The sequence below is a fragment of the Aphanomyces astaci genome, assembly GCF_000520075.1.
Source record: "Aphanomyces astaci strain APO3 unplaced genomic scaffold supercont1.6, whole genome shotgun sequence".
In the NCBI taxonomy this organism is placed as follows: Eukaryota; Oomycota; class Saprolegniomycetes; order Saprolegniales; family Verrucalvaceae; genus Aphanomyces; species Aphanomyces astaci.
In genome coordinates, this window is record NW_009798269.1 from 995,513 (window position 1) to 1,019,574 (window position 24,062).

Here is a 24,062-nt window from a genome sequence, read left to right on the forward strand (position 1 = left end):
ATTGAATACGAAAAGAACACCACGACGTATTTGAAATCATTTTGAATCATTGCCTACCAGATTGAACTGCAGATGAACATTTGAAATATTTTAAATCCTGTTTGGATTTCTTAGGCACTTCTCTCAACCACCACCAAGGAGGCGACGTCAGGATGGGTCGCCGCAAGACTTCGACGAAGAAGATTGTCACGCGCAAGAAGCAAGTCGTCGCGCGAGTGTTCAAGTGTCCGTTCTGTTCCCATGACGACAGTGTCCAATGCAAGATGTATGTTGTTTCCCTCCCATCGTGACTGCACGCACACATCCAGGATCCTCACCTGATGCCGTGCTCTGTAGGGACCGCGACCGCAACGTGGGGCATTTGACGTGTCGGATCTGCAGTGAATCGTACCAGAGCAACATCAATTATCTCAGCGAGCCCATCGACGTGTATACAGACTGGATTGACGAATGCGAAGCCCTTCATACGAATCAATAAACGCCTTAACTCACAGAGTTCTTCTTGGCTTGCTTCGACTCCCTCCGCACTCCCTCGCGGTACCTTTGTTCCTCGCGTCGTTGAATCCGCGCTTGTAGTATGCGACTTCGCCGTGTCCATTCCATTTCCTTGTCCAAACTCTCGTCGCTCGGACCTCCAGCCGCGGTCTGTTCGTCCAGCGTCAGCTTCATCTGCTTCAGCGCGCTCTTTTCCTTTCGAATGCTCACGTCTTCGTCTCGCTGGCGCTCCTTCTCGGCATCCCGAGCCGCCTTCTTGGCCGCTTTCGCCGCCTCGCGCTCCGCCACCGCCGCGTCCTGTCGCGCCTTCTCGAGTCGATTCTTCTCTTGCGCATACTCTAGGATCGACCGCTGCTGGAGCTCTGCTAGATGCGCTTCCTCTTGCTTCCGGCGCAGTTCCGCGCCAACGTTTGCCCGTCGCTCCAGTTCCTTGGCCCTAGCAGTTTCTTCCCGCTTGGACGCCGTGGCTTGGTCGTCGTCGTCCTTGTGCAGCGTCATGGCCACATGCGTCCGCGCGGCACAGGTGAGAATGTCCTTGCAGATGGACTGGAACGCCGTCATGTCGATGGGGCCCCTACACATGCCATCCATGGGTTGGTTCAGGCCAGAATTTGTAGTTCGGATGTATAAGATGCAAAGTGAACACAAGGCCAAAGTGATATGTCTGACGTACGACATGTCCAGTTGAACCTGAGCCCGTGCAATTTCCACCACAAACTCATCTCGAACGTCTGCACACATCTACATTGAAGGCATCAATGACGATGGAGTCCGCATCCACAACCAAATTGGAGGCGCAAGCAAACACACTCCATGAACCGCTGTAGTTTGCACCTGTCGAATAGCCATAGGCATGGCCTGCCACACTTCTCGCAATACATTTTGGAATCGCGTCCATGCCGCCTACAGCATCATTGCGATTGTGGTGAAACAATATTATTCATAGAGTCGTTTGTACGATTTGCTTCGAGTACGTACTGTGGGGGAGGACGGGGTGCTTTGCAGCGCGTCCATCCTCGTCGAGTCGATAAAGTTGTACTTGGCATACAACGGTTTGAGCAGGTTCGTGAGCGCCGTATCGGCTCGAATGTACTGTTGTACGTGGGGGGGTTCCGACTTGACGACGAGGTCGGTCCAGAAGGCGGTTGCGGCCATGGGGCAGTAGCGCCGCCACCACTGCGGCCACCGATTGAGGCGCTTCAGGTCGTGCAAGACGCGGACATTGTCGGCATGGACGACGTCTCCGTTCACGAGCGCGCTGTGAGCTGTTGTGTGGTCGGGCAGTGTTTCCTCTAAGATGGAAATCTCCACCAGCACATAGTTGGCCACGGCCGGGGCGAAGCGATGGGTGAACGCAATGCGCTTGTCCATGGTCGTTCCGGCATCTTCGTACCCGAACGGCCGCCCCGCCGCCGCGATTGGACCTACATCAGTTGCACCACCATCACGACACGGACGTGAATTGTTCAACAAAGTACCCGTGACATAATTGTGAAACCCAAACGACGTCGACGTGTCTTGTATAAACGTGTCGAGCCCAAAGCGGAGATTCCCACTCACCACGACCACGTCGCGGCCGTCGATCTTTTGCTTCCAGCGAAAGAGGAGGCTGATCAGCGCGTGCAACTGCGCCGGACACGCGAGCCAGTGCGCCGCCAGGTGCGTCGTGTTGTACAGGTCGTCGTTCTCCTGGTTAGGTGTCCCCCCGCCGTTGAAAGCGGCTGCAAACGCCGACACGTTGCCAGACAAGAGCAGCGGGAACTCCATCAACAGCACCAGCACCCGCACGCTCTTCTTTCGACACACACTCTACACAATCCAATATATATATATATGTACGTAAACCCCCACACTCACTCCATCACATTGTCAATCAAACTTCATTAGGTAGTGGCGAATGACCTTACCTCGAAGGCAAGCCACTGGTCTTCGCTGATCAGCGGACGCTCCTACAGTGAACCATGTCATCACCACTCCAAGGGAAGAACGCGGTTCGCACCGTTGGCGGCGTCGCCAATCGTTTGTTACACGTGACCAAGTCGCCGTCTTCCGTCGCGCGCATGTCAAACACAAACATGGCCACGAGGCCCATTCGAATGCTGTAAAACTCGTCCTTTGCATTTCGAGTCCGTGTTGAAACGTCGTTGTTGGCGTCGATTTCGTCGTCCTCTCCATCTACGTCAAATAGCCATAGCACTGAATCAACGTAGTGTCCATCATGTGCTTCTATGGATAGACGTACTTACCCCCATTCTTGGCGCGTTCTCCGTCCAGAGGTGCGTCCCCATCGTTTCGCCACCCAAGAGCGCCGTAGTAGAGCGCAGCGACATCCTTGGCACATGCCACGACCAACTGCATGAGCGCCACGTCCTCCTCCGATCGGCCTTCCTTGACCAACGACGCCTTGGACCGCCCAAAGAAGCTGGCGACGTCGGCGGCCGTGAGCACCATGAGCTGGCTCGTGTGGCTCAACACTGTGCGCAAGAACGGAGTGTTCCACACGACTCGATACTCTTGCTGGAATCGCGTGCGGACGCGTTCTTTCCACATCGTCACATCGTCAACTAGACACATGACAATATAATCAAAGCCAAAACACATCCAACAATACGAACGCTTTTTTGGCTGAGATTGTAGCCATCCAAGGCATTCGTTGGCCGCAGATTGCATCGGCGCTTGTCCTCCAACGTGCGCGACCACGTCAATCCCATGCCACGGAACTTGCAACCTGCCCAAATCGTATGTATATGCCCCCGTTTACTGTATTCAACACATTTAGTACCGAGTGTGCAGCGCTTCCCATAAGTTGGGCGACGACGTGGCACGGTCTTGGGGAAAGTTTGTGCTCACTGCGACGATGTTGATTGCGTTGAGTTGTGCGTCTGGGGTATGGAACACGCCTTGGCGATCGTCCCGGTTGGCAAGACCCTATTGATAACGAGGCCAAGTCACAATCATCCGACAACAATGGAAGGATCAACCACACCCCGTGAATGTAGTAGTACCTCAAACGTGTATGCGTATCGAGTGGACGGCTCCAAGTTTGTGCACCGAATGGTCGTGGGGGTATTGGGCTGAAACGCTTGGGCAAAGCGCAATCTAGTTCGTACGTTATGGGTCATGACATGGTCGAGATTGTCGTCGTCGTCGTACTCGATGTTGGCCAAGACATCCACGACCACACAAGTGATGGTTGCGGCGGCGTTCACTTCGAGCACAATACACACGTGCACCGTTGCGTCAAACGTCTGGTCGTTGTCGGGCTCGACGACTTGCATCCGCCCAACAATCGGACCCGTCTATGGTGCCGCCATTATACAATGTATCATCCAACCTCTACTATTTCAAATTGTACAATTGCATAGCACGGTTTCGTGAAAGGCAACCAGTGGGCGACGTGGTACCATTGCATCACGTCCAAGTCGGACGTTACATGCACGTGTCCGTAGCCTTTGGTCCCGTCCACGGCATTCTCCGCCTGCGACGATGGCTTCCCGTCGCGTCCTGTCGCCAATCAGGATTCCAAGATTTAAAAAAATATGTGACGTGGTTTGTACCGGCCATCACGTCCCGGGCAAACGTAAATCGCTTTGAAAAGTGACCCCCGTCTATCGGATACGAAGGCGCGTTCAGGCGTCGCGACGACGTGATCGACCCCACGGGGATCAGGCGGAGCGTCGCGTGGCTCCGCTGGTCTGTGACGATGTACGTGTCGGTCGTGGTCGTGCTCTGCATGAGGATGGCCACGTTGCGGTCGTTCAGGCGCTGGTTTTTCCAGTCAAACACCTTTTCCAGCAACCGTGTGACGCCGATGAGGAAAATGGACGCCATCGACGCTTCGAGGAGGTCGCAGCATACCACAACGCACATCAATTTGCCTATTTAAACCCATCAATAAACGATGGTCCTACGAATGTCGTACAGTTGTGCTTGGCACCAATGATAGCGTCATCCAAGACCAGCCAGGCTGCCGGTGGGAGCAAATTGTTGGCTTGGGCGACTTTGGTCAGGTCGATACCGGCGGACTTGGTGGAATTTCTCTTGGCCATTGGCTTTTTCGATGTAGTGGTGGAAGAAGATGGGGGGGGGTCGTCGACCACTGGGGGGTTGAGGTTCTTGTTGAGAATAGCTAGGGTGCAGTGACCGTACTGGACAAAGCTGGCGGTGCGTGTCGCGAGCACATCGTCTGGAACTACGTCCAGCCACAGCTGGTTCTGGTAGTACAGCCATACGAATTGCGCGATTTCTCGAATGAATTGGACAATCTACCACCACGCGTTCACGTGGTGTTTGTTCGAGGGGTTGTGTATGTACCTCGGCCACGTCAGCTAAGCGGTCGTCAAACGTGGACTCGACTAAGGACGCGGAAAAGTACAGATCGGGTTCGTCCACGAGCATGACGTTGCCGCACACGCGCAGCGCGTCTCGGAATGGAGGGATGTTCCATTGCACTCGATATACTTGTTGCATGCGGTGTTGGATCTACATACATATATAGCATTGTCATTTGTGCAGTGATTCTACTACTGAAGTGAAAATCGACACGAGAAGTATGCAGGATATAAGAGTACCTCTGGTCGCATCAACCTATTCCATTCGTCTTTGGGCATGTCAAGCATCCGTCGCACCAGCGCCACGAGCTAACATTCCACCAATCAAACACTTTGTTTAGGAGTAGTTGGGTTGTAAGGATTGACGAATGACCTCTTTGTCTGTGAACGCGTGTTTCATGTGCACTTGGCCACCAATGTGCACGAGAAGCAGCGGTCGTCGGAGTGGAAGGGCCGTGGTGGTGTCGTGGATGGTCTGCCATAGGTTGTCCCGACGGTTGAGGCCATCTCCGTTGTTGGTCGCGGTGGCAGCGGCATCTGTGGCGTGATACGGAGCACTCGTGAGAATCTCCCGCCACAACGACCCGTCGTTGTCTGTGAGATTCCTCCAATCGGAGTCGTGAACCAGCACGCAGTCAAACGCAAACGGGTGGTTGTGGGGGGTTTGAAACGTTGTCACATGGGTGTCCACCGTCCACGCGATGCCCTTCGTTCCCATGTCACGGAATGATGATATATATCCATAGGGGGATTGCTACCTCGAACGAGATGGCATAGTGCGAGAGGGGCTGGAGGTCAGACACGACAAAAGCTGCAGGAAGACTTGCTTGCATGCTCCGAGTGTGGATATGGCTACAACACAGCCCACGTCAACAACTAGGGTAGTGGATCGCTTGGTCAACATATATTTGTGAATGTATACCGCTCTTGAGTTTGAACGTTCGTGCACACACACGTGCAAGCGTCCACGGCACTGTTCACTTCGAGCAAAACGCGGACCGAAGTCGCGGTGATTTTGCCCAACACTGGCCCCACTAGCACCTGCATCCTATGAGTGTGCATTGAAGAGGAAACGTACCTTGGCGCTGGGCTGATGGGTAACCACTTGATGCACACAAAACTGTGCGAGACTTGGATGCGGCACCGCCGTGACCGTGGCGTACTGTGTGTCGCTGGTGCGACTGCTGCAGGAATGGTCGACCGTAAAGCGATCGAGAAAGTCGCCGGACTTGGGGATAATTGTGGATTCAACTGGGTTCGCCACGGGGCCCACCACGAGTTGTTGGACGGTCACGCCGGTTTCGTTAATTTGTATCGTCGACTTGACTCCCAACGGCCCACCGCACACAAACAACACGTTGCGCGCCTCATCCTACCTACTCATCACGACGGTTGTTCTCGAAAACATGTAGTTGCTTACATGGGCTTTCCACGCGGCGACCAATTCAAGCAACTTGCGCAGTTCGGTGGGGTACATGATCCAATCCCGCCATAGCAACGTTGGCTCGACGTTGGAACGCGCAACGTGCCATACAATCGGCACATCGCACGTGATCGCAAGGCAGTGCGCCGTCGACGACGTCGGTGCCAGCACCTGGTCCACCAGGGCCCACTGCTCGGGACTTAACAGTTCTGGCGTCTGCGATAACGTCATAAGAACATATTCACGATACATGTATATATATAAATATATATGTACATGTTGCAGATACGTGTGTGTCGTGGCCAGTCGATGCTCGAGCACGTCCAAGTGGAGCACCCCAATGGCTGCATGGCCTGTCAGGGTATGGTAGCTGTATCGATGCAATGCTTGGGCACTGGTTTGGGCATGCTGCTGGTACTCCCACGCCACGCGTTCGGCACACTCGACCACGCGCTGACTCAGATGCAGCACCGTGTACTGGCTCCAGTCCCATCCAGACCCGACAAACCAGTGGCTCCCCCGTCTCAAAATCAACTGGTTTTCCTGCCAATGCCTGCGAATGGCATGTCGAAAGCACGTCGAGATGCCGTCGGTGTTGCTTGGATCGGCTTCCCACACCCGCATGGCTTCGTGCGCTGCATCCATCGTGGACAAATGCTGGCCAACATAAAGCGTCGCGTCGGAGCTAGGAAACGTCAATTCGTTCGTGGCCAAATCTTGCCAGGCCGACACTGGCATTGAAAACGGCACTGCTTGGTCTTGCCGGGGAAACAGTTGGTCGTGCGAGACGCACGTGACGTGGAGCGCTGGGGCGTTGACTTGCCTCGTGTGAAACGTGGCTGTGGATTGCAACGAGGGTGGTAGCCCCTACGCGACACCCACATGATACAGTATGTAGCTGCAGCAGTTCTCTTACTTGAATTTTAAAGTCGTAGCATCTTTGGGGAAGCAAGTTGGTGAGCTGCACTACCACGGGACGATACGCCACCGTCCGTTGATGACATGTGATCCTACATCTTGTGGTTCAAATCACACCGAACCAAGCAACGCATGTACGTACGTGGCCTGGGTCAGGCGATCGATGACGTGGCATACGAGGACAACTTCACGGTTCACTTCGAGCAAAATGGACGCTTCCGACGACGTGACGAGGCCGACTACGGGGCCCACCTACGAATGAACTCCTGACAGACCATTCAGATACGATTATTTACAAGGCTTACGAGCAGCTGCAATGGTTCGGGGAGTTGCGTATTGACCAACTCGACTGTGACATCGTCAGCCACTGTGCTTTCATTCTCCTAGCCAGTGTATCGGATGGGAACTACGTCTCACCTTGTCGCAGGATATCGGGGAGAATCAAGCAGTACCGAACGACGTGACGTTTGAATGCAAACAACAGTTGCAATGTGAGTGTCCACGCGCACACTGGTGGTCTCGACAACAAACTTATCGAGCACGTACGAGGCCAACGATGCAGTCGAGTCGCTGGCAAATGGGAGGGTTGGCCGCAAAGATCCGCACACGAGATGGACAAACGACGACGAAGTGTTCTGCAACGACACTTTGGCCATGTATCCTGGCGAAAATGGAGGCGCGCACGCCACGACCACCAGCCTCGACGTGTTGGCGCGCAACTTCCACGTCATGAACGAGTCGACGAGATCGACCGACGAATTGGACGGAGCCAAGGGCAACAACGGAATCGATGTGACAACCACAACCGTTCCTGTGGTTGGGCCAGCCAAGAGACGTCGTGCAATGTCGTCGTGTGGAGAGCGCTGCAGCAAGAGGCGGACATCGCCGCCGAACGAGATCGAGTCCGTGTCGGCAGGCCACAAACTGTGCAGGTACGAAATGCACATGTGTTGAACTTTGGCCTCTAGCCATTCCACTTGATGGCGCGGGATCTGACTCAACGCGGTCTTGTCTTCTGGTGTAAAGTGCCCATACATGACGTGGCTCCACGACGTGACAAACAGATTCGACGACACGCGGTACACGTAATGATACGCAGCCAACGACGCCCGGAAATGACTGGCCACGCGGCTGCACGCTATGTCTTCGTCCAAGCGACGTGTCGGTTGGGCCTAAATGCAATGTGTGCCAGTTAGTCCCAGGTATTACACAGCTACTACTAACTACGCCAAGCGATCGCAACGTTTCCAAGACCATACGCGGCGCCATGCACCCTACAAGGCGTGGTGGATTCCTGGGAAGATATATATGTTGAATGAATAAACCGACCGACGTTCCAGTGGACACTGATGGTTTGACTTGTGGGTGGTGCGTGATGGAGTTTGTCGAACGCTGCGTCGTACGAAAGCCGCTCGTTGTGCCCTAGTGTTGTCGTTGAATGGCTTGTCTTTGGACTCCAGTGGTTGAAGAATTGGATGGACATCGCTGCTGTCGTGGTTGGAAGCGTGGTTACTTGCGCCACTGCCGCGTTCGCGTCAGATGGGGCCATGTCGTTCCCCATAAGACAAAGAATATAGGTTGTGGCAGGGGTGAGGGCCTTGAAGTGGGCCACCAATGGCTCGTACGGTCGCAACGCTAACTCGACGCGTTCGTCCAAGATGAAATGGGAACTGCCCACGTCGGACGACATGTGCGTCGCTGGATCTGTAGGTCGGAAGGCGCAACATGACACTAGTGTACGACATGTAAATCGTCAAGCAAAGGAGGTTACCAACCAACACAGTGTGTACCAGAAGTCAGCGGCGCTGCATTGAATTCGTACATCACTCGGCATTCCCGAGAGGTCACCTGTGTGTGTCATGGTCGTCCTGTGATTCTCCCCAGCAACAAAGAATACGTACTTGTCCCACGACTGGTCCACACACAACGCGAACCGTGCCACGTAATACCGGTCTGTCGGGAGCTGGGTGCAACGCTAGCTGGAGAAGGTAGTACGGGTCGGACGTCAAGTACACTTGCTTGGCATGGACAACGGCGCTCATGTTGTGAATCAAGGCTCGGGCGCGGTACCCGCAGCTAAGTTCACATGGACCTCAATCAACGTGGATACATATCGATGGCAAGGCACATACGTGATAAAGTCCATGAGAGATTGCGGGTCGGCGTGAAAGATGCACCAGGTGAGAAACTGGGTAAAGTTCATTTTCGAGCCGTATGCAATGTCGTTCTGGAGGAACCCCCGCGCCGCCATCGCACCGATTTCGTGAAACGAAGGGATACAGTCCAACACACGGAATTTGCGCAGGCCATCGCACACGATCGTGATCATCATGGCCAACTCGTCTTCGGCGATCTCGTCTTCGATGTCAAAGTCCAAGAGTTGAAACATGAATTGACACTTCTTCTCCCATGATCCGCGACTAAGCACGGTGAACGTGAGCAAGAACTCGAGCAAGTCCATTTGATCCCGTTGATTCGTGGAGGTGTGCACTTTCATGCGATCAAACAACTGCCGCGCTTCGACGTCCTCGTCGGCGGATGTCCCTTCCACGATGTACAGGAACTCGTCAAGCGTGAGCGAGTACCCTCCGTCCATCATATGCGGATTCAACCAGCGCCTGTATGTCTCCCATACCCGTTGGATCCGCTCCAATGTGAACCGCTTGTTCAGAAGGTACAATTCCTCGACGACTGCCAGCAGAGACTCCATTTTGATGATGGATGGATCTTCTATCAAAGAACTTGGCGCTTTTGATTGGAGATTATCCACCAATCCAAAGCGTTCAATTCGTGAGTAAACAAAATATGATTGGTTAGAACTACTATTTAACATTAATACGCCATCTACTAGTATAAACTACCAACTTTTCACAAAATTTTCTGACTTCTATTTCATCATGCTATTATTTTTTTCATATCATTTTGATATTTAACCTATGGATATTTAGCCATAGGGGTGGCCGCTGAGTTGTATCTTGATTTTTGTATGTGACTCTTATCCGTATTTTAACTGCATTAATTGTACGTTAAATACTAAAACCTCCACTCTTCGATTTGGCCAGTTGGAAGTTTTTAGATGATGTGCACCATATGAGTTTGCATGTTGAGGTGAAAATCGACGGAAATTCCTCGTGTTAAACCTTATTCCTCGACGTATTTGGCAAAGAGGTTTTCGTGGTTTGTCATGGCCTTGAACTCGAGGTTATTCCCGCTCGGGTCCTTGAAGAACATAGTCCATTGCTCGCCTTTTCGGCCGACAAAGCGAAGGTGTGGCTCCACGATGAACGGAATGCCCTTGGACTGCACTTTCTTCGCCAAGGCATGGAATTGGTCGACACTCAAGCACACACCCATGTGAGGGACAGGCACATCGTCCATGTCTTTAGGAATCGTTACATCATCCGTACAACCCAAGCAATTTGGATGCCCTTACCAACAGGGTTGTGGTAATCAATGCCTTTGTACGTAGGACCCACTTCGTGGACAACCAATTGATGCCCAAGCATGTTGTAGTCCTAGCGGGAACTCAATTCGCGCTATCATTTGTAGAGGTGTTACCTGCCATTGCGTAGACGATCGGCCTTCCGTGAACCCAAGCAATCCTCCGTAGAACGCTTGTGCTACATCCAACTCCATAAGACTTCAGGTCACGGCTTACGGAGTACCAGCTTTGAGGTTATGCACAGGAATAGCAATGTGGAAGGGTGCCACCGACGACACGCGGCGCACGGACAACGCGAGTCGAGACGACAGCATGACTGACCACACGAAAGAGAAAAGTGCAGATGGCAAAACAATCCGGACAAAATCAGATCTTTATCCGGACAGATCGTTCTTCAATAAGTGCAGCTCGCCCCAATCGTTGAATCATGTGACACCTATTGAAGGCGCTTACGTTAATGCCGTATACTAACTGTAAGTACTCCAAAGTACTAGTACTACGTAGTAATATATTAATAGTACTGAGTATTAATACTACGTATCAATAATAGTAGCACCCATTGCAGCTTTGGGATGAAGAAGTGCTCCGGATGTGAATACCATAACGGATGATTGGATATTTTTTGGAAATTGTTTTGAGTTTTTGGTAAAAAGAATACACTATTTTAAGCGTTGTGTATTGTGCGCGAGATTCTACAGTACTCTACACAGTCTTTACTGAATCGTTCTTGGCGCAACAATTCCTCTGTTGCTTACGTTATCGTGTCACTTGTTATTATGTCCCAGTCAAATGCAGTGTATACCAAACCAAACATTCTAGCTAGGGGTAAAGTGCATCACCAGTGAAATGTACTTCAGTAACCCTGAATAGCAACAGTAGGGGTCCGGGGGTTGCGAGCTTACAGGGCTACTGGTTCTTTTGATGGGAAATTCTTGCGTACTATTAAGTAACAGTGGAACTGTCGCTCTCAGGGAATTGTTCGTCTTGGGCGGGACACTCCGGCGTACTGTATGGTTAGACATCAGTGACACGTGACATCCTTTGGTAGTAAACATGCAGCATGGCTTGGCAAGAGTTACCTACTAGTACAGAGCGGTTCTCAATCCTTGGATGCACAAGGCAGTGCGGAGACCTCATTGGCGAAGTGTGGAGGATCCTTAACTTCAGGGTGACAATACAATAACGTTATGGTACATATCTTTCGTCGTTGCCGATGTAATCACTGCATTGATTCGTCAATAATACACCAATCAAAACCACGAAACCAGAAAATTTGAGTTTGGTTGGCCAAATGAGCCTGAACATGTGTTTGAACTGTTCTGACCAACAAAAGTGCCACATTCGATCCGGCGGCAGTCCACGATGATCATTCGGCAACTCCATGGCACGACTGAAGAGACCGAGCCCGTGGCGATGCTCTTGCCGTATACGTTGGCATTGACCATGTCCGCTGGCATGTCCTTGGCCACGTGTTTTACGGTATTCAAATGGACGAACGTGATGCGCGATGCAGGCCACGGCACCATGTTCATGGTGTTTGCGTCGGAAGGTCTGTGGTCGTTGCTCAGCTTGGCGCGCATGGTGGGCGTGTACATCAATAATCGATTGAGCACCCTCGAATACGGCCCCATCCTCCACATGACTATCTCGTCCGAGATCTTCTTCAACACGACATCACTTTGGTTCATGGCTGTCGCGTACGAAATCCAGCGGCGGGCCCTGAACGCTCGCTCGGTACAGAGCAGTCGCGTGGCCATGACATGGTACACGACCGTGATATTTGGACTGACGCTCGTGATGCACATTACCATGACTCTGCTGGAGCTCTTGGATGTCAAGATTCCAATCACAACCAACAACGGCGATGTGGAGATGCAGCACTTGGTGGACCACGTGTTGAACTACATGACCTGGTTTACGTGGGGCACACGATCCGTGTCTGTGGTGTTTGCTGGCCTCGTGGCGTTGTGGCTCTACTGGCAGCGAGCCCGGGTGTCCTTCCACAGACTCCCCACTGCCCTCATGTGGATCGTGTCGTTGTTTTTCGTTCTCAACATGCCGTACCTGGTCCAGCATACCCTTCGGGACGTAGGCGTGATCGAACCAAACGAATCGCCGATGCTCACAAGTGCACTCAAGTGTGCGACGTTTTTGCATGGAGCCATCATCTCAGTGATCATGGGCCAAGCTGTTGGGGGCTTCGACGTGTTTTTTCACGTTAGTAGGCAGTTTGGCGGGGCCAAACACCTCGAGTTTTTTGTCTTTTCCGAGAGCCAAAGTGTCATTCGGTACTAATAATACACCACATTGCCCTTTTCTTAAATCACTTTGTAGTACGATTATATTGTAGCCAATCAGAGGCACATATTAAGCGACCCATTTGGCAGTAAATAATCCGGATAACGCTCGTTGGAAAACTTCGACCGCGCGATTGCCTGTTGGGATTGTACTATTGTTCGAGGGGTTCAGGTTCATTGAGGGGCGTTTGCGCTTCAGCTCCTATGTCTCCATTACGACAAACATCCATCAGAAGGCCTAAAGAAACGTACATTCATTCGATATTTGTCCACTGCTTTTGACCTCGCCGAGTCTGATGCCGTAATTTTCTTTATGTCAAATAACGTTCTGACAGAGAATTCCCTTTTCAAATGCGACGTGAGAAAATACTTTCAACAATTTTTGAGGTGATCTCTGGATGCCATGAAGGAATGAGAACTATTACTCAAAAGTCATACCGGTAAAACTTGGACAGTTGCAGTTGAATTATTATTCTGTCAGAAATCAGTAAAAATTCGATGTATTGTGTCCATTTACTCCGGAGTATATAAAGCTGTCGTTTGAAAAAAAATCATAAAATATTTCTGAAAAGTTGCAAACATTTTTTTTGTGGCGGCCAGAGTGGCCCTAAACAATTAAAAACTAGTATTAATATTTAATTGCAACCATTTCGTCCGACAATTATTTCTTTGTTTTTCGCGATTGCATCTCACAACCATTTCAATTTGCCATCGCCTTGCAATTAATTTCTGTATTTAATATTTTTTCCCTGCTTTTGATGCTCTGCTTGTCTTGGTTGCTGTAGTCGACGAGGGTCGATTCCAGCATGACGTCCAAAAACTTCGAGAAACGACGCACATTTCCGATCAACTCGGCTTGCGCCACGGCGATGTGGAAGGTACTGTACTTGACCCAGTCGCTATGATGCTCGGCGACTTGATGCTCTGGTTGTGGTAGTCGACGAGTTGAGAAGCGACCTGAGACGTAGAGTCTTTGCAAAATGTGTTGATGTACCGCTCGGTGGTGGCTGACGGCCAACGAGGCTCCATTCCATCGTCGACGGAATGGAGCCTCGCTTTTAGGACATGATTGTGGATAACACAAAGAACTTGGTCGACTTGTCGGTCAGAGACACCCCGCCTTGGTGAGGCATGCCACTCAGCTACATCAATGCGTCCAAGACAGTGTGTACTTCGCATGGTGGATATGCTGAATGATCCAACATGACGTACTATTACTGTAATAAAGTACCTCGAAGTATAACGTTAGCGTTAACTTATTTGAGATTTTATAGTAATGACAAGTGAACAAACGTTAGAGAACTTTACGGCCAGAAAAATAGGGTAAAATAGGGTGTACTGGTCACTTTACTACTACGTAGTATACTATATTTACTGTTAATACAGTAGAAGTACATTAAGTGACATGTCGTACTTTTTCACAAACTTGTCATTTCAAAATGACCTAGCCAATTAAATCGCTAGATTTGAGCTGGCCCAATTGGATTGGCCCAGGAGATGTGACACTTCTGAAAACGAAAAACAAAGCCAGTACAGCGACCATGACCGTCCGACGGTACCTCCATGGCAGCGGCGACAAGCGCGAAGAGCCTGAAGCGATGCTCCTCATGTACACATGGGTCTTGGCAATGTCTGCCGGCATGACTTTGGCCACGTGTTTCACAGTATTCAAATGGAACGATGTCAAACGAGATGCAGGTCACGGCACGATGTTTATGGTGTTCATGTCCGAGTGTCTATGGTCACTCATGAATCTCATTCGCAACTTTGTCGTGTACGTGAATAACCGACAAGACACACTTGACAACCTTTCGATCCTGCGCTTGTCCATTCCGTGCGAGGTGTTCTTCAACACGACGTCGCTGTGGTTCATCCTCATTGCGTACGAGATCCATCGACGGGCGCTTCAGCCTCGCTCCGAGTGCAGCAGTCGTGCCGCCATGTTACGGTATTCCCTTGCAATCTACGGGCTCGCCGTATGCATGGTCGTGTCGCTGGTCGCGTGCGACGCCCTTGACCTTGAATTCGACACCATCGACGACGAAACTGGTAAGCCCAAGGTGGAACGTGTGGCAGAGTTCGTGTTGGAGAACATGTCGTGGGCCACATGGGCCGTTCGGTTGGCGTCCGTCTTCTTGGCTGGCGCTATGGCCGTCCTGCTCTTTCGCAAGCGGCACCACGTGGCATTCCACAAACTTCCCGCGGCCCTCGTCTGGATCGTCGCGTTGTTTTGCCTCTTCAACATCCCGTACCTGGTGCTCGAGCCCCTCTGTGACATTGGCGTGATCAATGTAACACTTGTCCCATGGATGCCCAGTGCTCTGAAATGTGCCACGTACATGCATGGAGCCGTCATCGCCGTCATCCTCGGCCATTCGGTGTCCGGATTTGACCAATTCTTCCTCGTCAAACCGCGGTTGCGCTCCAAAGCCATCGACTTTTTCGTCTGTTCCGAAAGCCAAAGTGCCATATTGAGTTAAAAGCATTTGTGTTGTTTTGTGTTTAATCGCACGTCAAAACCATAGCAACGTGCCGAGTGTAACTAGTTATCGACGACACAACCAATTGCGCTTAACGGAGAATATTTTGGCCTAAATGTCATCCGGATAATGTAACCGGTTATGCGCGATCAAACCTCCGGATAAAAGGCTTATACGGATGGCACCACCACAAGTTGATAAAACGCCTCACCGAGGAGACCAGACATCGCGATGGCTGCGTCGATGTGCATTGAGTGCGAAGACACAGAGGCCAGTCTATCGTGCGTAGAGTGCGACGACCTGTACTGCGACTTGTGCTTCCAAGCACAGCACCACTCGGGGAGTCGGTTGCGGCACACAAGAACGGTCCTCGCAACATCGTCGTCGTCTGTACCTCCTCCAAGTCCACTTGTAGAGTTGCCCATCATCGACGTGGTGCCAATTCAAGTGGACGAAACCATGGAAGATGTGTCCATGGATCAAGCTACGTTGGCGAAGGAGACCCAGCTGATCCTCCGCCGCGCCAAGGTGATGCCTATGCGGCTCAGCGACAGCGAACGCGTGCTGTTCAACCTCCTCGACGCCGGGCTCAACGTGTCCGAGTACACGGACAAAGTGGACATCCTGTCGTACCAATCCCCCGTGAAGCGCATATTGAACGAGCTCACGGATCTATTCAACATCATGTCTGGCATGTTGGTGGCCAGCGACTTTCGGAATGGCAAGAAGCGCATTGCCGGCCAAAAGTACCACGACAACGCCGACTTTTTCAAGGCTGTGTTTGAGATCGGTCGGCGTTACAAGATCATGAATCCGGGTACGACCTTTTATCCGCCTTTACTTTGTCCATCTTCGTATGCATCCATCAATCATCCCAAACCCTCATATGACCTAGAACGCATGCGAAACAACTACGGCAAGATGATCTACCTCTTACAAGATGCGAGCATGCAGGAAATTGAAGACCACTTCGAGTTTAGCTGCATCGAGCCGACGCATACTGTTCACTCGTTCTTGGCGGACAGGGAGGGCTTGGACTTGCTGCAGGACGCCGACGTGCCCGTGGCCACCCGTTCCCTCGCCGACTCGTGTGGTGTCGGTCAACGGGCGATCAAGTCTGCCGCCATCGACGCCATCATCTCCCGGTAAACTAATACTCCTAGCGATACATCCATTTCCAAACACTCTTAACCCGAGTGATTGGGCAGGCACACGACCACCTTGCTCGGTGCCGACGACATCCGCCGCGTGCTGAGCTCGATCGACGACAACAACAGCTACCTCGCGCTCAACTGCACCCCCATCACGCGCATGCAAGCGTTGCTGGAGCAGTACTTTCAATCCCCCGCGCCCTTTAGCCTCGAGATCCGCGCCGGAAAGAACGGCGCGCGGCTGAGTCACTCGCATAAGACTCAATATGCGTACGCGATGCAGTCGCTGTCGTTGTGGAGGAACATCACGCTCGAAATGTTCCCCCTGTGGTTTGCCGTCGAAGAGGACTTGATCCACGGCGGTGGGTACCGACTCCGGGTACTCTTATTCTTGTCAAATTCTATCGTCAACTCGTTTGGAGTACTCATTGTGGTGTTGGGTACTCATTGTGCATCGTGACCTCATTTGGGTACTTATTAGTGTGGAATTGTGTTGTTGATCGTCACTTTATTTGGAGTACTCATTTTTGAGAGGTGCTCATTGTGCATCATCACTTCGTTTGGAGTACTACTCGTTATTGCGGGGGTACTAATTGTTCATCATCACTTCATCCCAAGTACTCATTGTTGGTGGGTACCCATTGTTGACCATCACTTCATTTGGAGTACTCATTGATGTTGGGTACTCATTGTAGCCATCACTTGTTTGGAGTACTCATTGTTGTTAGGTGCTCATGGTGTATAATCATCACTTCCTTCATTTGGAGTACTCATTGTTGTTGAGTACTCATCGTGTATAATCATCACTTCATTTGGAGTACTCATTCTTATAATCAGATTGAGTACTCAATGTTGTTGTCGAACATTCAATCCACTCATTTGGGTATATATTATTTTTAGGACACGGGCCAGGGATTGAACCGCATGCAGCGGGCACCGCACACGTCGCAACTGATTCACGCCATCCTTTCGCACACGCAGAAGACGTCACCGATGGGATGGGTCGGCTCGTCCGCCATCCACTTGGGCGACCACAACGTCCCGAACGCTCTCATGTTCATTGACAAGTACACCCAAGTGTCTCGGATCCTCAGCCCCGTCGTCCAAACGTGTGACTTTGTCACGCGCATGCAGCATGACGTGTACATCCAAGGCCTCGGGGGCGCCGAATTTGTGCGGCAGTCCATCCTGGCGGACTTTTTCAAGCACGCGTTCGACGGCAGCGGCGCCGACAACTTCTTTGACGCAGGGTCGTGCATCGATGGCCGCCTCACGAGTGCATGGAACTGGTGCTCCAAGATCGAAAAGAAGTCGTTTTACCACGTGTTCCTCATGGCCGGGTTTGTCGGGTTTGACGGGAGCTTTGAAAAGTGATATGCCATGTCATCATATACATGTACTAGTATCATTCACCAAGAGCATATTACTATGTAGTACTAGTACGACAAGATATAAAGTCCTAAATATAGACAGACTCAAATATGGAACGGTTCTTTATGCTTGTGGTGTTGAGGCTGCTAGACTGAGCATATATTATGCCCATGAGTAATACTAGTAGTAGCAAGGGAAGCACACACGAGGACGACCAGCCTCTGTCCAAGCAACGCGACATGCCAAGGCGGGCCCCGAAACGGAACCACCGAAAGCCGGGGCTCCTCGACCCTCTAGGCGAGCTAGTAGTAGTACCCATTGTTGATGAGTCGCCGGCCCCGCTTTCGCGGGTGACAAGGTCGCCCGACCGCCTCTCGATGCGAAATGACCAGCGCCAGGACGCCGAATTTGCTCGCCTCGTTGGCGCCGCCCAAGCATCCATCCAAGCCAATGCCGACGCCATGGACGCGGCAGCCGCCGTCGCGGCGGTCCTCTCGCACGTAGAAGAACGTCATTACGCGTCGTTGGCCCTCCGCAAGCAACACATTCACGTGCTCCAGCAGCTCGAAGCGGACTTGGAAGCGTTCGAACAAAGCATGGACGGCACGCGACAGCGTTTTCGCGCCGTGGCCAACCAGCATTTGCATGCGATCGCCGAGCTCTTGCTTCGCCACGAAGCGTCGTCGTCGTCGTACGTGCCGCCACCTGCTGCGTCGACATCTTCGGTATCACCCTCTGGCGTGACGGCGGACGAAAATAGTGTGGCCATGCACCTCCACGAGGCTGGCGCGGCATACAAAAAGGCTGGGGATCAGCGGTACGTACTACCATGAGGAACCAAATGATGTTGGCTTAAAAATCACTTGACCATCATGACTTTTACAGACACGAGTGCGTGCCAGTGTTGGCACACAAAGCCCAAGGCGATCGGTGCTTTCATGATGCTATCATGTTGGTTCGACGAGGGGGAGGCGGCGGCGACACTGACTTGGACACGGCGGTGCTGCGCATGGCGGAGGCCGCCACCGCGTATGCAAAGTACCGCGAGTCGCCGCTCTTTGACCAGTGTCAGCTCATGCTGTCAGTCGCAGTGAACGACATTGCGTGGTCTCATGTAAGGAAATAATCGTTAGGGTGGCACCATCTACGCTAGTTCTGACTCGTGCGTGTAACGTTAGAATGCACTGAATGACGCCACGTACAGCCTGGACCTGCGCATCAAGAGCGCCAGGCGCGACTTCGTCGAATCCGAAGCTCGGGCGTGCATGGTGGAGGCGCTGGAAAGTGCCAAACAAGGCATCGTGCAAGCCAGTGGGGGCCAGTATGACGTGGCACTGCTCAAGCACGTGCAAAGATGCAATCAGTACATGTCGTGGTTGGGTCGTCACAACCCGGCGACACTTGCCGCCACTGGCGTCACTCCTGCGGTCACGGCAGCGTTGGAGAGAAAAGTGCACAAGTCGAGCATTGCTTATGGCTGTCGCACGCTGCCCGGGCGTTCCGAGTACGAGTGTGAGCAGCTGGTCGGTCACTGGACCGCCTTGGCCAAAGGTGACGTCGAGCTGGCGACAGTTCTTGTGACAGAGTCCGCCTTGCAACAAGCAACCTCCGCGGCGCTAACCGCCTCGAGGGACAAGCAATTCCCTGCACTTTTGGTCTTGAGTGACACGCTGTTGACTGCATTGGGAGGTACCTCCGTGTATTGGGTACTGTCTGTATACAATTGCATAATGAGCATGGTAGCGTCGATGCCGCCGGCGTTCACGTTGACATGGCTCCCGTTGCTGTGCCAGATGACGGCCGCAGCCTCCGACCCCGTCATCGTCCCCGCCCTCCTCCGTCGTCTTGAGCATCTCATGGCCACCAAACAGGTCGTGCACCACGTCGTATCCAAGTGTGGCTTGGTCGCGTTGGTCCAAACGCTACGGGACAGCGACTTGAGTCACCAGGATATCATGCAAGCCATTGTCGCTGTCGTCGCCAAATGTACAGCCGTCCACCCCAAGTGCTTCAACGACGACGCGCACCTCTGCGTGGTCCTGCCTGTCCTTTGCGCCATGTTACTTCGACACGCCAAGTCGCCAGCCCTCGTCGCCGACATCATCTCCCTTCTAACCAGCCTGTTCAGTAACTGTACCAACCTCACAGCGTCCAACGCTGCCGACTGCCAACTGGTGGCAGCTGTCGCGCCAGCCTTAGCTGCGTGCAACCCGCCCTGTCAGGCCTCGGCTCTGCTTCTCCTGCGAGACTTAGCCCAATCCGATAAACGCGTACTGGCTCAATGTCGACAGCACCGCGCTGCTCTTGTTTCTGCCATTTCCCCGATGGACCCAGCGTGGATCGTCGCTTTTTCCGACCAGCTCACGTCATAACCCCTCAAATTATATTGTATTATTAATAACTGCCCCACACAAAGTGTGAAATCACATTGATGTTCACATCGCCATCTAACAAGTAACTTTAAATCATATTTGCGGCTCATTATATGGTGGCATGTCACGGCTGCTGCTTGTGCGTGTGATGAGCTTTGATCGTGGCGGTTAGCTGTTCCAGCGCCAATCGCAACGTGTTGGCGTGGTCATGCACCGATCGCAGCACGGCTTCGCTTTTTGCCGACGCTTCCAGGGTTTCTGCTTGCATGAGCGCGGTGAGGATGGACGAGGACTGCGCCATGAGGCTGCCGAGCGACGTCGGGTCGGGGTCTTCTGTCGACGGATTGGGGTTGGTCGTAGTGACGGCTTCCACAGACGACGGGCGATGGTGTGATGGGGGATGCGAAGGACGAGATGATGTGCCATTGGGGTGGTGGCGCAACCTGGATGTGACACTGTCAAACACCCACTGTCCATTGGTGTGATCGAGTCGGTTGGCGTCAGGGACGTCCGCGGCGTCCGGAGCCAGCCGCCGCACGCGCAGCTGCTGGTCGTCGAGCACGTGGCAATGGCCATGATGCTCGGAACCCCACGAGCCCAATATCCTGGCCTTGGATTCAACCGTGATGCCCCATACCCGCGTGGTTTTGAGCATCGTCGCGTTGAAACTGAACGAGCAGTCGAGGCGCTTGCTTTTGGAACGTCGCGTCTTGACTCCGTCCTTCTTGGGCGTGGGTCGGCCGCCCAGATCGCATCGGTACTTTTCTAAGTCGACACCAGAAGCTCTCGTTGTGTCCATCGTGGGCAAAGCAACCAGCAGATGCTACTACGTACGTGTACAGATCTCCTTCACGGCACGGCCATCCACAAGATCCACGCGGGATTTGCGTGAACACTTGACCATCGGCATGTGAAGGCGGTTGAACGACGCAAGGATAAACTCGTCGAACGCGTCTTTGTGCGGCGACGTGAACTCGAGGATGCAGGCAATGTCGATGAGATCGTTCCCGGGTGGTGGTGGCTCTTGTGGAGTGGGAGGGGCCACCGTCTCTGCCGCCGACGCTGCCGCGACGTCTGGATCACACGGAGATGTCATTGCGAGGTCCATGCGTTGGTTCCATGCAGCAAGCACAAGAAAGGCACAGGGGAAGCTGGGAATAATTCAGTAAAACGCGTTTAAACGTGAAGTTGTTGAAGTGCGAACAGTATTATTTTAAATGCGAGCCGTTTGTATGGGAACGTCACAACGACGGCCGCACACTCTTCATCACGATGACATGCAGCGAGCGCAGAGTCGCTCAAGATTGCCCAAGTATGATAGCCGTAGAAGTCTCCTACACTTGTGCGTATGATGGAGAAACATTGCATGAGAAATGGACAGTTCATACTTTCCCTTGGGCGCAGTGTACAAGGTCGCCGTAGAGTAAATTTGTTAGCGGGCGAAGTGGCCACAAAGCAGCCGGTTGAAGTTGGTGAGTCGAGGGTTGAATAACGCACTTAAGCGGAGGGTTTAACCATACGTTTTATCCACGTGGTAAGCCTTTTTGCACCACACAGAATGTCATTTTTGGATTTGACGGTCACGACCACACCATGCGATCTGCGTTGCTCCGAAGTGTGGCGCTGCGTCCGTCGCACAAGGCACATGTACGTACTGACGTCATCTTCCTCTTCATTAGGACGGCATCTTGACAATGCTGCCTTAGATGCCGATGTGGATGGCGGCATTTTCGTCGACGACGGAACCGGTGACCCCGGCCGCGCGCAAATTGGCGTTCAAGAAGAAACTCGACGAAACGCGCGCACAGGCGCTCTTGGGAGGTGGCATCAAGCGCCAAGAAGCCCAGCACAAAAAGGGCAAGCTCAGCGCCCGGGAACGTTTGGAATTGTTGTTGGACGAAGGCACGTTCCGCGAGTACGACATGCTCAAGACCCATCGATGCAAGGACTTCGGCATGGAAGCCCAGCAGTACCCTGGCGATGGTGTGGTGACCGGTCACGGCCTCATCAACGGCCGCTTGACGTATGTCTTTTCCCAAGATTTCACCGTGTTGGGTGGCAGTTTGTCGGAAACGTACGCGGAAAAGATCGTCAAGGTGATGGACAAGGCGTTGAAGATGGGCGCGCCCGTGATCGGGTTGAACGACTCGGGTGGTGCGCGCATCCAAGAAGGTGTTGCGTCGCTCGCAGGGTATGCCGACATTTTCCAGCTGAACGTGCTGGCGTCGGGCGTGGTGCCGCAGCTCACGATGATCATGGGTCCGTGCGCAGGCGGGGCCGTGTACTCGCCGGCCATGACGGACTTTGTATTCATGTGCCGCGACACATCGTACATGTTTGTGACGGGGCCGGACGTGGTCAAGACGGTCACGAACGAGGAAGTGACGCAGGAGCAGCTCGGCGGCGCCGTCACGCACACCAAGACGTCGGGGGTCGCGCACAAAGCATTCGACAACGACATTGAAGCTCTGCGTGAGCTTCGCCGGTTCTTCGACTTTTTACCGCTCAACAACAAAGGTACTGACTAACTAGCCATTGGATTTGCTGCCCACTGGCTGACATTACCGGTAGAAAAACCTCCCGTCAAGGACACCGACGACACGCGATTCCGCGCCGTGCCGACACTCGAGAGCATCGTGCCGCCCGACCCGAACGTCCCGTACAACATGCATGACGTGATCCATCAGTTGGTAGACGACGGCGACTTTTTTGAGATCATGCCTGCTCATGCCAAGAACATTCTCGTGGGCCTCGCGCGCTTTGAGGGCCGCGTGGTGGGCATCGTGGCCAACCAGCCCACCGAGCTCGCGGGCTGCCTCGACATCAACTCGTCCGTCAAGGCGGCGCGCTTTGTCCGGTTCTGCGATGCGTTCAACATCCCGCTCGTGACGCTGGTCGACGTCCCGGGGTTCCTTCCAGGGACAGACCAAGAGTATCACGGTATCATCCGCCATGGCGCCAAGCTCCTGTACGCGTACGCTGAGGCCACGGTACCCAAGATCACAGTCATCACCCGCAAAGCGTATGGCGGCGCGTACGACGTGATGAGCTCCAAGCACCTCCGCGGCGACGTCAACTATGCGTACGTGTCACAGTCGTCGTCTATTGCTTTTGGTTGAGAGATATCTTGTATATCTTATAGGTGGCCATCGGCTGAAATCGCCGTGATGGGTGCCAAGGGCGCCGTGGAGATTATATTCAGAGGCCAAAACGTCGAAGCCAACACGGCCGACTATGAAGAAAAGTTTGCCAACCCGTTGGTATGTCCAATATATATATATATATATATTGAAAATATGTATAGGTGGCTGCGCAACGGGGGTTTGTAGACGACATCATCGAACCGACCACGACGCGCCTTCGGATTTGCGAAGACCTGGACGCGTTGCAGACCAAGTCGCTGCAGAACCCATGGAAAAAGCACGGCAACATTCCTCTCTAAAGCTAGTTAGTTCATTAACTAAAGCGAGTTAGTTCATTAACTAGAGCTAGTTACAGTAGTTCATGGTGTCACCATATCTACCTTGCTCTGCGAATCAATATCTACCAACCAACCCTAGTACGACACATTTATATATTCAAATTGGTGGTCCTTTACAGTTAATAACTGCAAACAAAAAGTTATTATATATATATTGTGCTTTCGAGTGTAATTTCGTGTTGTGGTTTCTCGTGGGAATTTAAATCGATTTGATTGGCTACCTCAGATGAGATTAAAATTATTAACCAATCAAAACCTTCTCAATGAAATTCAACCAATCAGATCGATTGCGGATCGGTTT

At 52.6% G+C, this 24,062-nt stretch overlaps 9 protein-coding genes across 12 annotated transcripts; 6 read left to right on the plus strand and 3 right to left on the minus strand.

Moving 5' to 3' along the window:
- The first annotated feature begins 99 nt into the window (after positions 1-99).
- Positions 100-1,119, plus strand: H257_03702 (hypothetical protein). Its single transcript, XM_009827912.1, has 2 exons — positions 100-265; positions 337-1,119. The coding sequence occupies exons 1-2, from the start codon at positions 153-155 to the stop codon at positions 476-478; spliced, it is 255 nt and encodes an 84-aa protein (XP_009826214.1). The 5' UTR covers positions 100-152; the 3' UTR covers positions 479-1,119.
- On the minus strand, positions 445-9,877 carry H257_03703 (hypothetical protein; the record flags this gene model as incomplete). Its single annotated transcript, XM_009827913.1, has 32 exons — positions 445-1,069; positions 1,169-1,236; positions 1,330-1,398; positions 1,474-1,919; positions 1,974-2,304; positions 2,403-2,444; positions 2,495-2,670; positions 2,742-3,059; positions 3,111-3,223; positions 3,278-3,423; positions 3,501-3,594; positions 3,649-3,794; positions 3,851-3,999; positions 4,053-4,373; positions 4,418-4,760; positions 4,810-4,977; positions 5,067-5,135; positions 5,200-5,532; positions 5,585-5,678; positions 5,749-5,867; positions 5,905-6,198; positions 6,247-6,465; positions 6,526-7,116; positions 7,166-7,259; positions 7,310-7,419; positions 7,473-7,550; positions 7,620-8,339; positions 8,392-8,441; positions 8,497-8,898; positions 8,958-9,015; positions 9,069-9,243; positions 9,300-9,877. The coding sequence occupies 32 exons, from the start codon at positions 9,875-9,877 to the stop codon at positions 484-486; spliced, it is 7,500 nt and encodes a 2,499-aa protein (XP_009826215.1). The 3' UTR covers positions 445-483.
- A 405-nt stretch (positions 9,878-10,282) lies between these two features.
- Positions 10,283-10,950, minus strand: H257_03704 (hypothetical protein). The gene is made up of 4 exons (XM_009827914.1): positions 10,833-10,950; positions 10,726-10,787; positions 10,601-10,682; positions 10,283-10,547 (listed from the first exon to the last, which is right to left on the minus strand). Exons 1-4 carry the CDS (start codon positions 10,921-10,923, stop codon positions 10,309-10,311), a joined length of 474 nt encoding a protein of 157 aa, XP_009826216.1. The 5' UTR covers positions 10,924-10,950; the 3' UTR covers positions 10,283-10,308.
- A 986-nt stretch (positions 10,951-11,936) lies between these two features.
- Positions 11,937-12,922, plus strand: H257_03705 (hypothetical protein). The gene has a single exon (XM_009827915.1). The coding sequence runs from the start codon at positions 11,972-11,974 to the stop codon at positions 12,902-12,904; it is 933 nt and encodes a 310-aa protein (XP_009826217.1). The 5' UTR covers positions 11,937-11,971; the 3' UTR covers positions 12,905-12,922.
- Positions 12,923-14,421: 1,499 nt separating this feature from the next.
- On the plus strand, positions 14,422-15,430 carry H257_03706 (hypothetical protein). Its single transcript, XM_009827916.1, has one exon. It carries the CDS (start codon positions 14,448-14,450, stop codon positions 15,384-15,386), a length of 939 nt encoding a protein of 312 aa, XP_009826218.1. The 5' UTR covers positions 14,422-14,447; the 3' UTR covers positions 15,387-15,430.
- Positions 15,431-15,585: 155 nt separating this feature from the next.
- H257_03707 lies at positions 15,586-18,029 on the plus strand. Of its 2 annotated transcripts, XM_009827917.1 has the most exons (4): positions 15,586-16,203; positions 16,282-16,531; positions 16,595-16,916; positions 17,438-18,029. In XM_009827917.1, exons 1-4 carry the CDS (start codon positions 15,618-15,620, stop codon positions 17,909-17,911), a joined length of 1,632 nt encoding a protein of 543 aa, XP_009826219.1. In that variant the 5' UTR covers positions 15,586-15,617; the 3' UTR covers positions 17,912-18,029. The 2 variants fall into 2 exon arrangements, with proteins under 2 accessions (XP_009826219.1, XP_009826220.1); XM_009827918.1 differs by lacking the exon at positions 17,438-18,029 and having other exon boundaries at positions 16,595-17,139.
- A 17-nt stretch (positions 18,030-18,046) lies between these two features.
- Positions 18,047-21,422, plus strand: H257_03708. Of its 2 annotated transcripts, XM_009827920.1 has the most exons (4): positions 18,047-18,725; positions 18,794-19,022; positions 19,087-19,597; positions 19,652-21,422. In XM_009827920.1, the coding sequence occupies exons 1-4, from the start codon at positions 18,073-18,075 to the stop codon at positions 20,278-20,280; spliced, it is 2,022 nt and encodes a 673-aa protein (XP_009826222.1). In that variant the 5' UTR covers positions 18,047-18,072; the 3' UTR covers positions 20,281-21,422. The 2 variants fall into 2 exon arrangements, with proteins under 2 accessions (XP_009826222.1, XP_009826221.1); XM_009827919.1 differs by having other exon boundaries at positions 18,050-18,725; positions 19,087-21,422.
- Positions 20,174-21,430, minus strand: H257_03709. 2 transcript variants are annotated; one of them, XM_009827921.1, is made up of 2 exons: positions 21,115-21,430; positions 20,174-21,045 (listed from the first exon to the last, which is right to left on the minus strand). In XM_009827921.1, exons 1-2 carry the CDS (start codon positions 21,386-21,388, stop codon positions 20,405-20,407), a joined length of 915 nt encoding a protein of 304 aa, XP_009826223.1. In that variant the 5' UTR covers positions 21,389-21,430; the 3' UTR covers positions 20,174-20,404. The 2 variants fall into 2 exon arrangements, with proteins under 2 accessions (XP_009826223.1, XP_009826224.1); XM_009827922.1 differs by having other exon boundaries at positions 20,283-21,430.
- A 426-nt stretch (positions 21,431-21,856) lies between these two features.
- On the plus strand, positions 21,857-23,846 carry H257_03710 (propionyl-CoA carboxylase beta chain, mitochondrial). Its single transcript, XM_009827923.1, has 5 exons — positions 21,857-21,927; positions 21,987-22,797; positions 22,852-23,362; positions 23,423-23,540; positions 23,585-23,846. The coding sequence occupies exons 1-5, from the start codon at positions 21,874-21,876 to the stop codon at positions 23,720-23,722; spliced, it is 1,632 nt and encodes a 543-aa protein (XP_009826225.1). The 5' UTR covers positions 21,857-21,873; the 3' UTR covers positions 23,723-23,846.
- Positions 23,847-24,062: the final 216 nt, after the last annotated feature.